General features: G+C 45.9%; 1 protein-coding gene across 1 annotated transcript; it reads left to right on the top strand.

Moving 5' to 3' along the window:
• The first annotated feature begins 763 nt into the window (after window positions 1-763).
• On the top strand, window positions 764-5,239 carry SOX9 (SRY-box 9). Its single transcript, XM_015422341.1, has 3 exons — window positions 764-1,567; window positions 3,256-3,509; window positions 4,245-5,239. Exons 1-3 carry the CDS (start codon window positions 1,137-1,139, stop codon window positions 5,042-5,044), a joined length of 1,485 nt encoding a protein of 494 aa, XP_015277827.1. The 5' UTR covers window positions 764-1,136; the 3' UTR covers window positions 5,045-5,239.
• The last annotated feature ends 8,355 nt before the right edge of the window (window positions 5,240-13,594 follow it).

The following is a 13,594-nucleotide window of genomic DNA, read 5'->3' as shown; positions in this document are numbered from 1 at the left end:
GACGGTCACCTCGCAGACTTCGTATAAACGAGGGCATGTTGAAAGAGAGTCGCCAGCCGCCCGTCCCTCCCTCCCTCCTTTTCTCTTCCCTGTTCAGTGAATAGCAGTAAAGAGCGCTGGAAATGCAACCTTGTCGTCTTCCTGAAGCCTTTAAAGCATGGATAATACATTAGGATGAGCAAAATCAAAACAAAACCCTCCCATAGGAGAGGTGAGTCACAGAATCACGGAGCTGAAAGCGGGGAGGGGGGGAAAGAGCCAGATTTTTGCACTTTAGTTTCCCCCGAGATGACGTATCTGTTAGAGAAGATTTCAAGCCTTTCTTCGCTTTGAACACTACAACAGAAATCTGCCTAGATCAACAAGTAGAAAAAGAGGGGAGACATTTACTTTGAGGTATATATCACAGAAGCTGGAAAGTACAAAGACTCAACAGCAGCGCGCGACCAAACTTTCTTTTTTCTCTTTTCCCCTCCTTCCCCGTCACTGAAATCTGCGCTCATTTCCCCCCTCCCTTCAAAGGGAGGGGGGCTGAAAACTTTTCAGCCAATCAGTTGTGTGCCAGCCCTCTAGGGGCCGGGCTGCCATTGGCTGAAAGTTTCTAAAGTGAAATAGCAGTAGAGAGTATTTATTAAAGAGATCCAGTGAGAGAGTCGGGAGAGCTCAGCTTGAAATTGACTAGGTGGTTATGGACTAGGGGGTTTTGGGAGCCTTAAAAATATAGGACACCCCCCCCCCCAAAAAAAAAAGCCGACGAAACTTTTCTTCTTCTTTTGAAAGGAGAGAAAAACACGCCCGCATTCGACTTCTTTGCCCTCCCCACCAAACTTCTCTTTGACCGTCCGCGAACGGATCAGCAGCCCACATGTCTGTTTCTTGAGAGAGGAGAAAACTGCAGCGACAACTTTGCAAGGCGCCTCTGATCCGCGTTTCTCTCTCTCTCTCTCTTTCAAGTTTCTGAGAACCAGGTCAATCCCGTTTGCAAACTTTTGGGTGGTCCTGCTCGTTTTTAAATGCTGTTTTAGGAGACCCTGCTCCTGCTGATTTCCAATCCCTCCCCACCCTCCTCTTCCCTCGCCCCTCTCTCTCCTCCATTTTCATCGCCCCCCCCCATCTTTGCTTTGCCGCTTTCTCGCATGAATCTCCTCGACCCCTTCATGAAGATGACAGAAGAGCAGGAGAAATGTCTGTCCGGCGCCCCCAGCCCCACCATGTCGGACGACTCCGCCGGCTCGCCTTGCCCTTCGGGCTCCGGATCGGACACCGAGAACACCCGACCGCAGGAAAACACCTTCCCCAAGAACGACCCGGACTTGAAGAAGGAGAGCGACGAGGACAAGTTCCCGGTGTGCATCCGCGAGGCCGTGAGCCAGGTGCTGAAGGGCTACGACTGGACGCTGGTGCCCATGCCGGTGCGGGTGAACGGCTCCAGCAAGAACAAGCCCCACGTCAAGCGGCCCATGAACGCCTTCATGGTCTGGGCGCAGGCGGCCCGCAGGAAGCTGGCCGACCAGTACCCCCACCTGCACAACGCCGAGCTCAGCAAGACCCTGGGCAAACTCTGGAGGTAAGGCCGGGCGGAGGCGCGCTCGATCGCTCGCTCGCTCGCTCGGGGGTCGGTTGGCTTGCTTTGTTGGGCGAGGCGGCCGGAGTGGCCTGCCAGGTCTCCTCTCTGCAGGGAAGGCCGGGCAGAGCCAGAGCCGGCGGGCGCCTCTCGGCAGCCTTTTCCGGGCAGTCTGGCTTGAACGGGCCGAACCGCGAGCCCAGCAGGGCGATGGTGGTGCCCAATCTGGTCGCCGGCGGGCTGAGTTGTGCAGGGAGGGCTGCCGACGGGTCTTCCGGCTGGGGGACTCGGTAGGCTCCCTCGCTGGGAAGGGGGACACTATTCAGAGGAATCGCTTCGCCCTCGGAGGGGGCGGGGGGGAAGCAGGGAAACGAGCCTGAAGGCAGCGCTGAATCTTTTCAAAAGCTGTCTCGAGATCAAGCCTGCCACCCCTTCAGTTTAGGACCAGTGTTCCCTCTAAGCTGAATTAGTGTGAGCTAGCTCACAGTTTTTCAGCCTCCAGCTCACACATTTTTTGTCTTAGCTCAGGAAGGAAGGTTCCAGAGCAAGCTAATTTATGCAGTAGCCATATTGCTTGCTCACAACTTTAATGCCAGTAGCTCACAAAGTAGAATTTCTGCTCACAAGACCCCACAGCTTAGAGGGAGCATTGCTTAGGACGCCCGCTTTTGAAGCCCTGCATGGGTGTGCCGCCCTGAAAGGCAGGCTGCACATGCTCAAGGGGCCCTTCCTCCCTTCCCGGCCTGGCAGCTGCTTGAGAGGCAGAGTCCGGAGGACCCACATGATGCCCTGCTCGAGGACATAACTTGAACAGCCTCTTCAGTGCCATGGCTGCGGGCTGGGGTTGAGTTGGCCGAGGCTGGCAATAGAAAAGCATGGGAGGGGAGAAAGACAATGAGTCACCTGGCCAGTGCAGAAACTTGTGAGGTGGGGGGGAGCAGAGAAAGATTCCAGTTGATTTTTGTTTTTCGGGCCTCTGGGCAGTTTGGAGGCATCCAAGGTGTGACTTAGTAATGTCTCTGACTCACAAGAACTCCCACCCTGCCACATATTTTGTTAGTCTTTAAAGTGCTGCTGCTCTCTTGCTCTTTTCTACTGCTACAGACAGACTAACACGGTGACCCATCTTAGTTAATGTGTTCTTGAATTCATGCGCCTGAGTGGGGCACAACAGTTCCCCCCAGACTGGGGAAAACAAGAAGGGCGGAGAGTCCCTGCTCCTTTTTGTTATGTCTTGTTGGGGGGGGGGGAGTGAAGGTCTAGACGGGGCACTGAGCAGTGTTAGAGATTATGAGGGACCAAAGCAGAAAAGAGAGAAGAGGAACACACTTGGGGTGGGGGGAGAGTCATATCCTTTCTCTGACTAAGCTCAGAAGTCCCAGGGGAAGTACTGGCTCCGGATGGTAAGGGAATGAATGTCTGGATAACAGGATAGCTGCTACATTGCCCAGTGCTGATTTTGTTATGACCTTTGACATAATGTCACCCTTGCATAGTTGTCCAGCTCCTTGTGTGGCCAGGAGCTACGTTGGTACAATTTATCAGCCTCCCGTGGCTGCCTGGGACAGGGCTGGCTATCAACTGTGGCGTGGAAATCTGCCCAAAGCTGTGCATTCTGGAAATCTCTGCTATAGGTATACAGATCATTGGAAGTAACAACCTGTCCCACTCTCTTGCTCTGTCTTGTTCAGGTTACTGAATGAGAGTGAGAAACGTCCATTTGTGGAGGAGGCTGAGAGGCTTAGGGTGCAGCACAAAAAAGACCATCCCGACTATAAGTACCAGCCCCGGAGAAGAAAATCAGTCAAGAATGGGCAGGCTGAGCAGGAGGAAGGGTCTGAGCAAACCCACATCTCTCCGAACGCCATCTTCAAGGCCTTGCAGGCAGATTCACCCCAGTCTTCGTCTAGCATGAGTGAAGTGCACTCCCCTGGGGAGCATTCCGGTAAGTGTGCATCTGATTGTAGACAAAAATAAAGATGCTTCTATACAAACACAGAGAAATGGCTTTGTGGTACAGCACAAATTGGCAGACCTATAATAACTATCTTTACGGTGCAGAGAAAAGATAAAATATGAGATAGCTGTAGGTGCACATGTACCATGTATGTCTCCAAAAATCATTGTCTACTGTAGCCATGAGAGGTCACTTGGAGAACAGATTGTCACGGACAATACTTACCGCATTGCATGATTTACACATAGTACATTCAAAAGATCCTCTGTCTAAGGCAATTTCAGCCAACTTTTTTTTCAGAATTCTACTTAATTACTCAGAAAACCAAATTTCCAAGGTAATTCTTTATTTCAGGTGAGCACTTTCTCCTTTGGATTAAAAACTCATCTCCTTTGGCCTCTACGACACAGCTGGTTAGGGCCATGAAACCTTTTCCAGCAGCAATTCATTCTTACAGTCAGCCTTCCAGTCTCTCTTTTCATACACTACCAGAACAGTTAACCATTAACTGAATTAGTGCTGTGATAACAACACCTCCTGCTTAATAAAAATGGCTGCCTTTAGATTTCTAGGTCTTTATGGCACTCTGTTGATACCTGTATCAGTACAGGAAAAAATAGATTCAGGTGTGACTCACATATCATTTGACTTAAAAGGTATGAGGTGTATATATTGTACACCTCGCTTATTGTAACACCTGTGTTGTTTCCTTATTTCTGACAGGCCAATCTCAAGGGCCACCCACCCCTCCTACAACCCCTAAAACAGATGTCCAACCTGGAAAGCAGGACCTGAAGCGAGAAGGACGCCCCCTGCCAGAAGGAGGGAGGCAGCCGCCCCACATTGACTTCCGAGACGTGGACATTGGGGAGCTCAGCAGTGATGTCATCTCCAACATTGAGACCTTTGATGTCAATGAGTTTGACCAGTATCTCCCACCCAATGGCCACCCAGGTGTTCCAGTCACCCATGGCCAACCTGGCCAAGTCACTTATACTGGCAGCTATGGAATCAGCAGCACAACAGCCACGCCAGCAGGTACTGGTCACGTCTGGATGTCTAAGCAACAGCCACCATCTCAGCAGCCACCGTCCCAAGCTCAGCAGCAAGCATCACAGCAACAGCAGCATACACTAACCACCCTGAGTAGTGAACAGGGGCAACCTCAGCAGAGGACACACATCAAAACTGAGCAGCTCAGTCCCAGCCATTACACTGAGCAGCAGCAGCATTCTCCTCAGCAGATCAGCTACACTTCCTTCAACCTCCAGCACTACAGTTCCTCCTACCCAACTATCACTCGTTCCCAGTATGACTACACAGACCACCAGAACTCCAACTCCTACTACAGCCATGCAGCCAGCCAGAGTTCCAGTCTCTATTCAACATTCACCTACATGAACCCCACCCAGAGGCCAATGTACACACCGATTGCAGATACTACAGGGGTGCCTTCCATTCCTCAGACCCACAGCCCACAACACTGGGAACAGCCTGTCTACACACAACTCACAAGGCCATAAGGCTCTGAAAGATGGCCAAACGTCCTCAGACTTACAAAAGACATTTAAGCTAAAAGTGAATGAATTGGGGGGGGGGGGAAATCCCAGAATGCCTTGTGCACTGCAGCATCTTTTTGAAAGTAGCCAGACCATTTTTTTTCCTCAGTAAGCAAACAATGGACTTAAAACTTTAATTTGAAGATGATTTTGTTTTTCAAACACCTGACTTAGTTTGCCTAGGCATGGACTTGGTAATATTTTTTAACAATGACTAAAAATGGGAAATGAACTTTTTTTTTTTTACAAAACTCAAAGTATTCCTCTGTGAGGAATATTCTCTATTTTAAATATTTTAGTATGTACTGTGTATGATTTGTTACCGATTTGAGGGGATTTATATGTAATTTACTTGGTTTTAGAGAAACTTAAAAATAATGTTTTCTTCTTCTGTCAACACTTTAAACAACACTTAGCAGGATGGTATGCCTTAGACTTTCCCCTTGCAGACAGAGGTATTTTTGTAAAGTTAATCATCTTTTTCTTGTAGAAAGCAAACATATGTGCATTAAGTCAAAGAAAAAATATCCTATACTAGACAGTGGTCAGTTGCACAATATGACAAGGGGGATTTGGAAAGAGACTTTATTTTTCTAGCTTGGAAGCAAATGTTGTTTTGAAAAAGAAAAAGTTAAGGAAAAAAAACCCACCTTGAGCCTTAAAGTAACATAAATGGAAAGCCTTAAGAGCAGCCCAGTGATAGCCCTTATCGAGGCCTGCACAATTCCCTCACTCAGTGCCAACGGGAAAACGATAGGATTCTGAGGTCCATCTGATGCTTTTGTTGCATCAGCATCAGCAAAACACCAGCATGCCCTGACCCAAGTCCCCTCCTTCACCTTCCAACACTGGACCCCATCCCCATGCGTGAAACAGGGGCCAACAGTCCAAACTCCAACCTTCCCATTTTCTTGCAAATTGCATAGGGAACAGAGATTACACATTCAGTGAGCTTCTTTGTACTTGTATGCGTGTTTTCTTTTAAAAGAGGCAGAGGAATATCAGCTTTAGCAAGGTTCACTTGTGATGGCATCACATTGTGTTTTTTAAAAAATATATCTAAATATATATTTATTTTGTGAAAAAAGAGGTTTTTTAATCAAGAGTTTTCCTTTCATATTTCCCTTCCACATTAATGTAAGCAGAAATGCTGGAGCCTTTCTCAGAGGGTATATGGTGCCTAATAGTTAAATTATGGTTTAAATCAATAACTCCTTTTATTTATCTATCTCATTTCTTTTTCGTATTATTATTATTATTATTATTTTATTCCTTCAGAATGTGTTTTAGGTTTGTATAGATGTCTGCTTCCTCTTATTTCTTTCTCTTTAAGAATAAACTGAATTTTCCCCTTCTCTCTCTCTCTCTCTCTCAATGTACAAACAAATGATTGCAAATGTAGTATCACTGAGTCATTTGCCTTGTTTTCTGCCTCAGTTCCCCCAGACACATGAATCAGGCCTGGTTTGTGCATGGAGCAGAATGAAGTGGCAGAGTCCTGAAGTGATAGAATACATGGTATTATTTCAGAGTCCAAACTAGGGAGTGCCATTTCTGTAGGAAAAATGCCCCTTAATGGGGAATATTTAAAAAAAAAAAAAAACAGGGTTGCCATGTCCCCCTGGCCACTCTTGGGGGATGCAGGGGTAGGGTTGCCAGATCCAGGTTGGGAAACTTCGGAGATTTGGGGATGCAGCCTGGGGAGGACAGGGACCTATGTCATAGAGTCCACCCTCTAGGGGGTCTATCCTCTAAAGCATTCATTTTCTCCAGGGGAACTGATCTCCGTACTCAGTAGATGAAATGTAATTCCAGGGGATCCCCGGGTTCCATCTGGAGGATGGCTTCCCTATCAAAAATGACATTCCAGCCCCATCCTTGACAGCCTGATATGGTACAGTCCACAATCAAGACCCTGTGCCCTCATTCTGTTTTGTGTGTAGGCCTTGATCTGTAAAAAACAAATTAAAACAATAGTGGGTGCTGACCCCCCACCCCACCCCCAAGCACTGCTGCTGGGCAAGCCGCCTCCTTTTCCATAGGATTTGACAGGTCCATGGGGGCTTCTACTAGTCCCTCAAAAGCACAATGGAAATGAATGGAAACTGCGGAGCCTCAGTGTTTGATGGCTAGCTTCCAGTGTCCTCTGCTGCCTTTCCTCTTTTTGATGATATTTGACTGCAGGGAAGGTTATGAGGAAACCACCAGTAGTGAAACTGGGGCTGAACAGTTAAGGATTGCTTTTTTGAAAGATAGACAACTTTTTTTATTTAAAAATATATTTGTTAACAGGTTTTTTGTAGGGAATTCAGTAGAAGAAAATCTTAAAACACTTATAATATGATATCTTTTCTATTTCTGTATAAAAAGCAGATCTTTTTAAAGTATTTCTGTAACTTAAAAAACTTGTCCTTTTAAAAATTCAGTTTTAGTTAAGGTTTTTTGTCTTTTTTTCTGCAAAATCCTTTGGCTGTCTTTGTAAACTTACCTTTTTGTATATTATTGTTTGCAATAAATATACATTTTATTAAACCTTAAATGAAGCTGAACTTATTTAAATGCAGTATGAATTGCTGAAGCTATGTTAACCTTACGTCATGTCCTAGTCCTAACCTGGCTAGTTATTACTATCTGAGCAAGATGCAAGGAAATGGACCTTCAAACTCCAGAGCATTTATTTCTATAGCAACCAAGGATCAAGATGTTAGGTTTTATTGTGCTTTTCTACCATTTCTTCCCCTACCCATTCCTATCATTAATTTCACTGACTCTCTGTCAGTTGCTCCTGTTTAGATAACACATGGATGAGATTGCTCTCCCTCTGCATTAAACAGAGACCCAGCTTTTCTTACCATGTATGATCACATAAGATGAATAAAGGCTACCAAGCTAGTGCAGGAAACACAACACACTGAGCTGGCCACACTCCTTTTGTCATAAACAAAGCCTACCTAATACAAAAGTTGCAGCTAACAGAAGACTTTAGCTGGTCAAACTGAAGGGCAAATTTATTTCCATTCTGCAGGCCAGGTGGTCATCTTAATCAGTAATTTCAATGAAAACTGCAAGATATTTTTAGACAACAAAATTCAGAACAGTTTATTAACAGTTTATTTTGTCAAGTATCTTAACAAAACCTGTCATTTCCCTATTTGTCCATCTAATTTGCATTACCATCACAATCTTCACTTCAACCAAGTCCCATTTCTGATGCATTTCCTACCATTCATTTCCTCCAACTTTCCATTTTACATTTAACCTTGGCTGTCTTACCTTGCTGAACCACTTTGGTATTGCAATGAACTTCAGTCATTTGAGCCGCTGAACCCACTTCATATGTGAAAATACACTGAAAAGTAAAGAATGTTCAGTCTTTCACAAAGCTGACAGTGAACCAAACAGGGTTTACTAATGGTGTGAATGGGTAAGTGTTATACTTCATTAAGTATAACACTTATACAGCATTTTTTCCATAGAACTCTTCACAGAACCTAGTACATGGAACCTGCTTTTGTACCCCACAACAGATTTCTCCAACTGTCTTCCAAACAATGTACCAATAGCTTCAGCCATATTCCAGTATTGGTTCCTCAGAGTTGATTCTGGGGCAAATCTGGCCATGTGAGCATTAAGCTTTTGCCCTTGAACTTGAAATACCTGTTGCTGTTCTTATCCCAGAACTTTACTGAGCTAAGACTTTCAAACCATCTTTCTCTTGGGGTATGCACTCCTGACAATTGACAGATGTGCTCTTGAGAAACATACATTCAGGACTAAAGCCACATTTCAACACAAAGGTTAAAGGCTTTCCCATTAACTCTGCTCCTTTCAAAATGACATTTTAAGCTGACATTTGACACTGGCTAAGACACACACACACACACACACACACACACACACGAGTAACCTTTCCTGTTTCAAGCAATTTGAGGAACACAGCAGAAGTTTCAGGATATAAATGGACTCACTTTCCAACCCTCCTGAAGCACTGAAGCAAACACCTGTTCTGCAGTGGCCTTCAGCTAAATATGTGCCTAACAGTACAATTACATATGTGCCTGCTGTCTGTTATGAGGGCCAGCAGCTCCACTATAGATGTATGGTGAAAGAAAAATAGCTGTCACACATACAGCACTGTGCAAGCACTTCTTTGATATTAGCTTATGGCAGCCCCATGATGAAGGTCAGCCAAATATTTTACGGAAGGGGAAGGAATGCTGAGAGAGTCCACAGTGGTAATACAGATCTATAGCTCATCTTTCAATCAAGTGATCTTCAAGGCAGCTTAAAAAACAGTGGAGTAAGAACACAGGAAGAACCCTCCTGGAACAGACTAGGATCCAACTAGTCTAGTACCCTTTTTCACAATGTGTGCAACCAGTTTCTCTGGAGGGCCAACAAACAGGGCATGGAGGCCTGTTTCTTTGCCCTGATATTTCCTCCTAGCAGTTGGATTCAGAGAACTGTTGCCTCTGAATATGGAGGCGGCCTTTTGTCACCATGGTTAGTAGCTTTATTGCTAGACCTATCCAGGGCTTTTTATTTTCTTTCCTTTTTTGGAAAAAGAGTTGCCAGAACTCTCAAGAGGGAAATTAAGTTTTCAGTCTGTATACTGAAAACTCAAGAACTTTTAAACATTTTTAAAAGAATTGTGTTGAAGAGGTTCCAGAACTCTGTTCCGGTGCGCTCCCCCAGAAAAAAAGCCCTGGACTTATCCTCCACAAAATCCCTTTTTAAAACTATCTGTCCTAACAACCATCACATGATAACTGACAGTGAATGCCACAATTTAATTACTCAGTGGGTAAAGAAGTGCTTCCTTTTGTCTGTTCTGGAACTATTACCCATCAGCTTCATTGGTTGCCCCTGAGTTTTAGTGTTACAGAAGAAGAAAAAGCTCTTTCTATCCATTTTCTTCACTGCAAGCCTAATCTTACAGATATTTATTATATATTATCACTACATTATCCTATATATATAAAAGCCCAGTGTATTGGCACTTTCCAGCTCTCACATTGGCTGTGCTGTGCACTCCATCAGCCATTGGCCCATCTACCGCCACTCAAGAGTACTCACATGCCATTGGCTGGGTGTTGGGTCCGCTCCTCTCTCCCACCCACTGCCAGCCTGGCCACTCTTCCCTGACAGAATAAACTGCCAAAACGGCTGTCTCTCCTGACAAAGATGATTCTCCTGCTTGGCTCCTCTGCAGCTGGCTGACTACTGAGTTGGAACAACAATAATGGAAGAAATTGCTTTTAGGTTCACACAACGGTGCGCTCCCCCAGAAAAAAAGCCCTGGACTTATCCTCCACAAAATCCCTTTTTAAAACTATCTGTCCTAACAACCATCACATGATAAGGCAGAAGGCCCTTTCCAGGCCTACTTTGGCCTTTGTGGGAAACTCATTGGGGCCAGTCCTGACTAGGGTTGCCAGCTCCAGGTTGGGAAATTCCTGGATATTTTGTGATGGAGTCTATGGAAGCCAGAGTTTGGGGATAGAATTCACCCTCCAAAGCAGTTATTTTCTCCTTGGAAACCATTGCTGCCAATCTCCAGGTGAGGGTTGGAGATAATTCAGAATTAAAACTGCTCTCCAGAAGGCAGAGATCAGTTACCCTGGAGAAAACGGCTGCTTTGCATGGTGGACTCTGTGTCATTATACCCTGCTGAGATCGTTTACCGCCTGCTTGGGTCTCCATGGCAGAGAAAGACTGTACTTTTCCTAGGTAGAGGCTGCAGGTGGGGGTAGATGGAAAGATGAAGTCAGAGGGGCAGATAAAGGTAGGTTGATGGTTGGCTGGGAAGGAGATAGGGTCGCCAACTCCAGGTTAGGAAATTCTTGGAGATTTGAGGGGGTGGAGCCTGGAGAGGGTGGGGTTTGAGGAGGGGTGGGACCTCAGACAGATACAATGCCATAGATTCCACCCTCCAAACCAACCATTTCCTCCCAGGAAACCATTGTTGCCAATTTCCAGGTGAGGGCTGGAGATAATTCAGAATTACAACTGCTCTTCAGGTGGCAAAGATCAGTTCCCCTGGAGAAAATGGTGGACTCTGTGTGTCATTATACCCTGCTGAGGTTGCCACAGCAAATTGACACTGAGTGCCCAAGGCCAGGGCACCCACCCAGACCCTCTTTCTAGGGGTCGTTGTATTTATTTTCATAGCAAGCCTTATTCCTAGTAGATTTAATAATAGACTAAAGAAACAAATAAACAAAAACTCTATTCTGTAAGTTGTCCTTCTCCTCCAGCCCCGTTGCCAGGAAATTTTTTTTGAGGGGAGGATGTGACATAGTAACATAGGCACATAGGGGCAGGAAGGGAAAGGAGGCCGAGTAAGCCTCAATTGGCTGCCTGCCGCATGGTGAGGAGGCGACCTACATGGGGAGGAGTGCAATCGTATTCTCTGTGCCTTTTTACTTTGGCAACACACAAAAACTGCACTCTCCAGTCCCTGTGATTCTGCTTGACAGGCTGGCCACCCCATGTCCACAGCTGCAAGGGGTGGGTAGGCAGTGAAGGACACACTTGCTGGAGTCTGGAAGCTGCTCAATTGGGGCTGCACTGTGAGGAAAGAGAGGCGAGGTGGCCTCAGGCAGCAGGCAGGTAGGCAGGCCTGGCCCAACCTTTGTGGCACCTCCAAGTGCACCCATCCCCCACAGCACTGCCTCGGCCCGAGAAGCACCGGCAGAGATGCCACACCACCACAGCCACTGTGCTCAGCAAAAGGGGCTGTGGGCCTCTGCCTTACTAATCTGCAGCAGCCTGGTTGGCACCAAGCTGGCCCTATCTGCTCACCCGGCCCAGAAGCTGCCTCCAGTGGGCCAGACCCACTTTCTGCACAGCGCTCAGATCCCTCCCCCAGAGGTGCTTCTTGACTTGCCTTCCAAGAAGGGGGGACCAGGAGAAGAGGGGGCAGGGAGTGGAAACTGGGAGAGGAGGGAGCAGGGCACATTAGGGAGGGTGTATCACCCACAAATGCCCTTGTGGCTACAGGCCTGGCCCTGGCAGATGGAGGAGCACTCTTTCTGGCAGAGAAGGATTATCTAAGTCCCTGCAGCTCATTCTTCTCAAGCCAACGGCTGGGGACAGGCTGGTCTTCCCCTGAAGGTGCTGTTCTTCTGGGACAGAGGGGATGCACCCTTCAATAGATCACTGAATTAGTGTCTACTGGCAGAAATCCAGTTGCCCTTTTCCTCATGTTTGGGTTCATAGTTGTATTATTTTTAAATGATGAATACTCGACTCTAAGCAATATACCTTTATTTATTTGTACCTTGTACTTCTTCCATTAAACTGATGGTTTGTCAGGAGATTCCCCTGATCTGCTTATCTTCATCCAGATTACTTAGAAGTTACCAAGCATTACCTCTAGGGATGATTTCACTACTGCCTCATGTGGCCATTCTCAGATATACACTCATTTGCAAAATGTACCATTTATTTATTTAAAAATTTGTTTGCAACCTTTCTCCCCTGAGCAACTCAAACAGGCTTACAATACAAATAAATCTTTATAAAACACAATAAAATCAATAATTATAAAACCTATAAAATCACAATTTAAAAACTGAAATTTGAACTGCCAATAATAAAAGTGATTGCAGTCCTAAGAAAAGCCATCTTCATCTACCTCCTAAAAATCAAAAGTGAGGGGGCCAGGTGCACCTCCATGGGGAGGTTGTTCCATAATTCTGAAACTACCTCAGAGAAAGTACTCTCTCGTGTATGCACAAAATGAGCATTTTTAATTGGTGGAACAGTCAGGAGGGCATCTCCCCACGATCTTAATTTTCAGGCAGGAACATATGGGAGAACATAGTCCTTCAGATAACCTAGTTCCAAGCCACATGGGACCTTAAAGGACAAAACCAACACCTTGAATTTGGCTCAGGAGCAGATTGGCAGCCAATGTAATTTCTATACTATTGGGGATATATGCTTTTGTTGTTGTTCAGTTACACAGTCAAGTCCGACTCTTCGCGACCCCATGAACCACATTACGACAGGCCCTCCTGTCTTCCGTTGTGCTCCGGAGTTTGCTTAATTTCACGTTCATTGCATCTATGACACTGTCTAACCATGTCATCCTTTGCCTTCCCCGTCTTCTTTGACCTTCAATCTTTCCCAGCATCAGGGTCTTCTCCAGTGAGTGCTCCCTTCTCATTTGGTGGCCAAAGTATTTGACCTTCAGCTTCAGTATCTGGCCTTCCAGGGAACAGACAGGATTGATTTCTTTTAGGCTTGACTGATTTGATCTCCTTGCAGTCCAAGAGACTCTCAAGAGTCTTCTCCAGCACCATAATTCAAAAGAATCTACTCTTCAGCACTCGGCCTTCCTTATGGTCCAACTCTCACAGCCATACATTACTAATGGGAATAGCATAGCTTTGACCATATGGACTTTCGTTGGCAGTGTGATATCTCTTTATTATGCTGTCTAGGTTTGCCATTGCTTTCCTCCCAAGGAGCAGGTGTCTTTTAATTTCATAGCTGCAGTCACCATCT

The sequence above is a fragment of the Gekko japonicus genome, unplaced genomic scaffold (genome assembly GCF_001447785.1).
Source record: "Gekko japonicus isolate JY-2015 unplaced genomic scaffold, Gekko_japonicus_V1.1 scaffold879, whole genome shotgun sequence".
Lineage (NCBI taxonomy): Eukaryota > Metazoa > Chordata > Lepidosauria > Squamata > Gekkonidae > Gekko > Gekko japonicus.
This window is presented reverse-complemented; position numbering and strand designations above follow the sequence as displayed.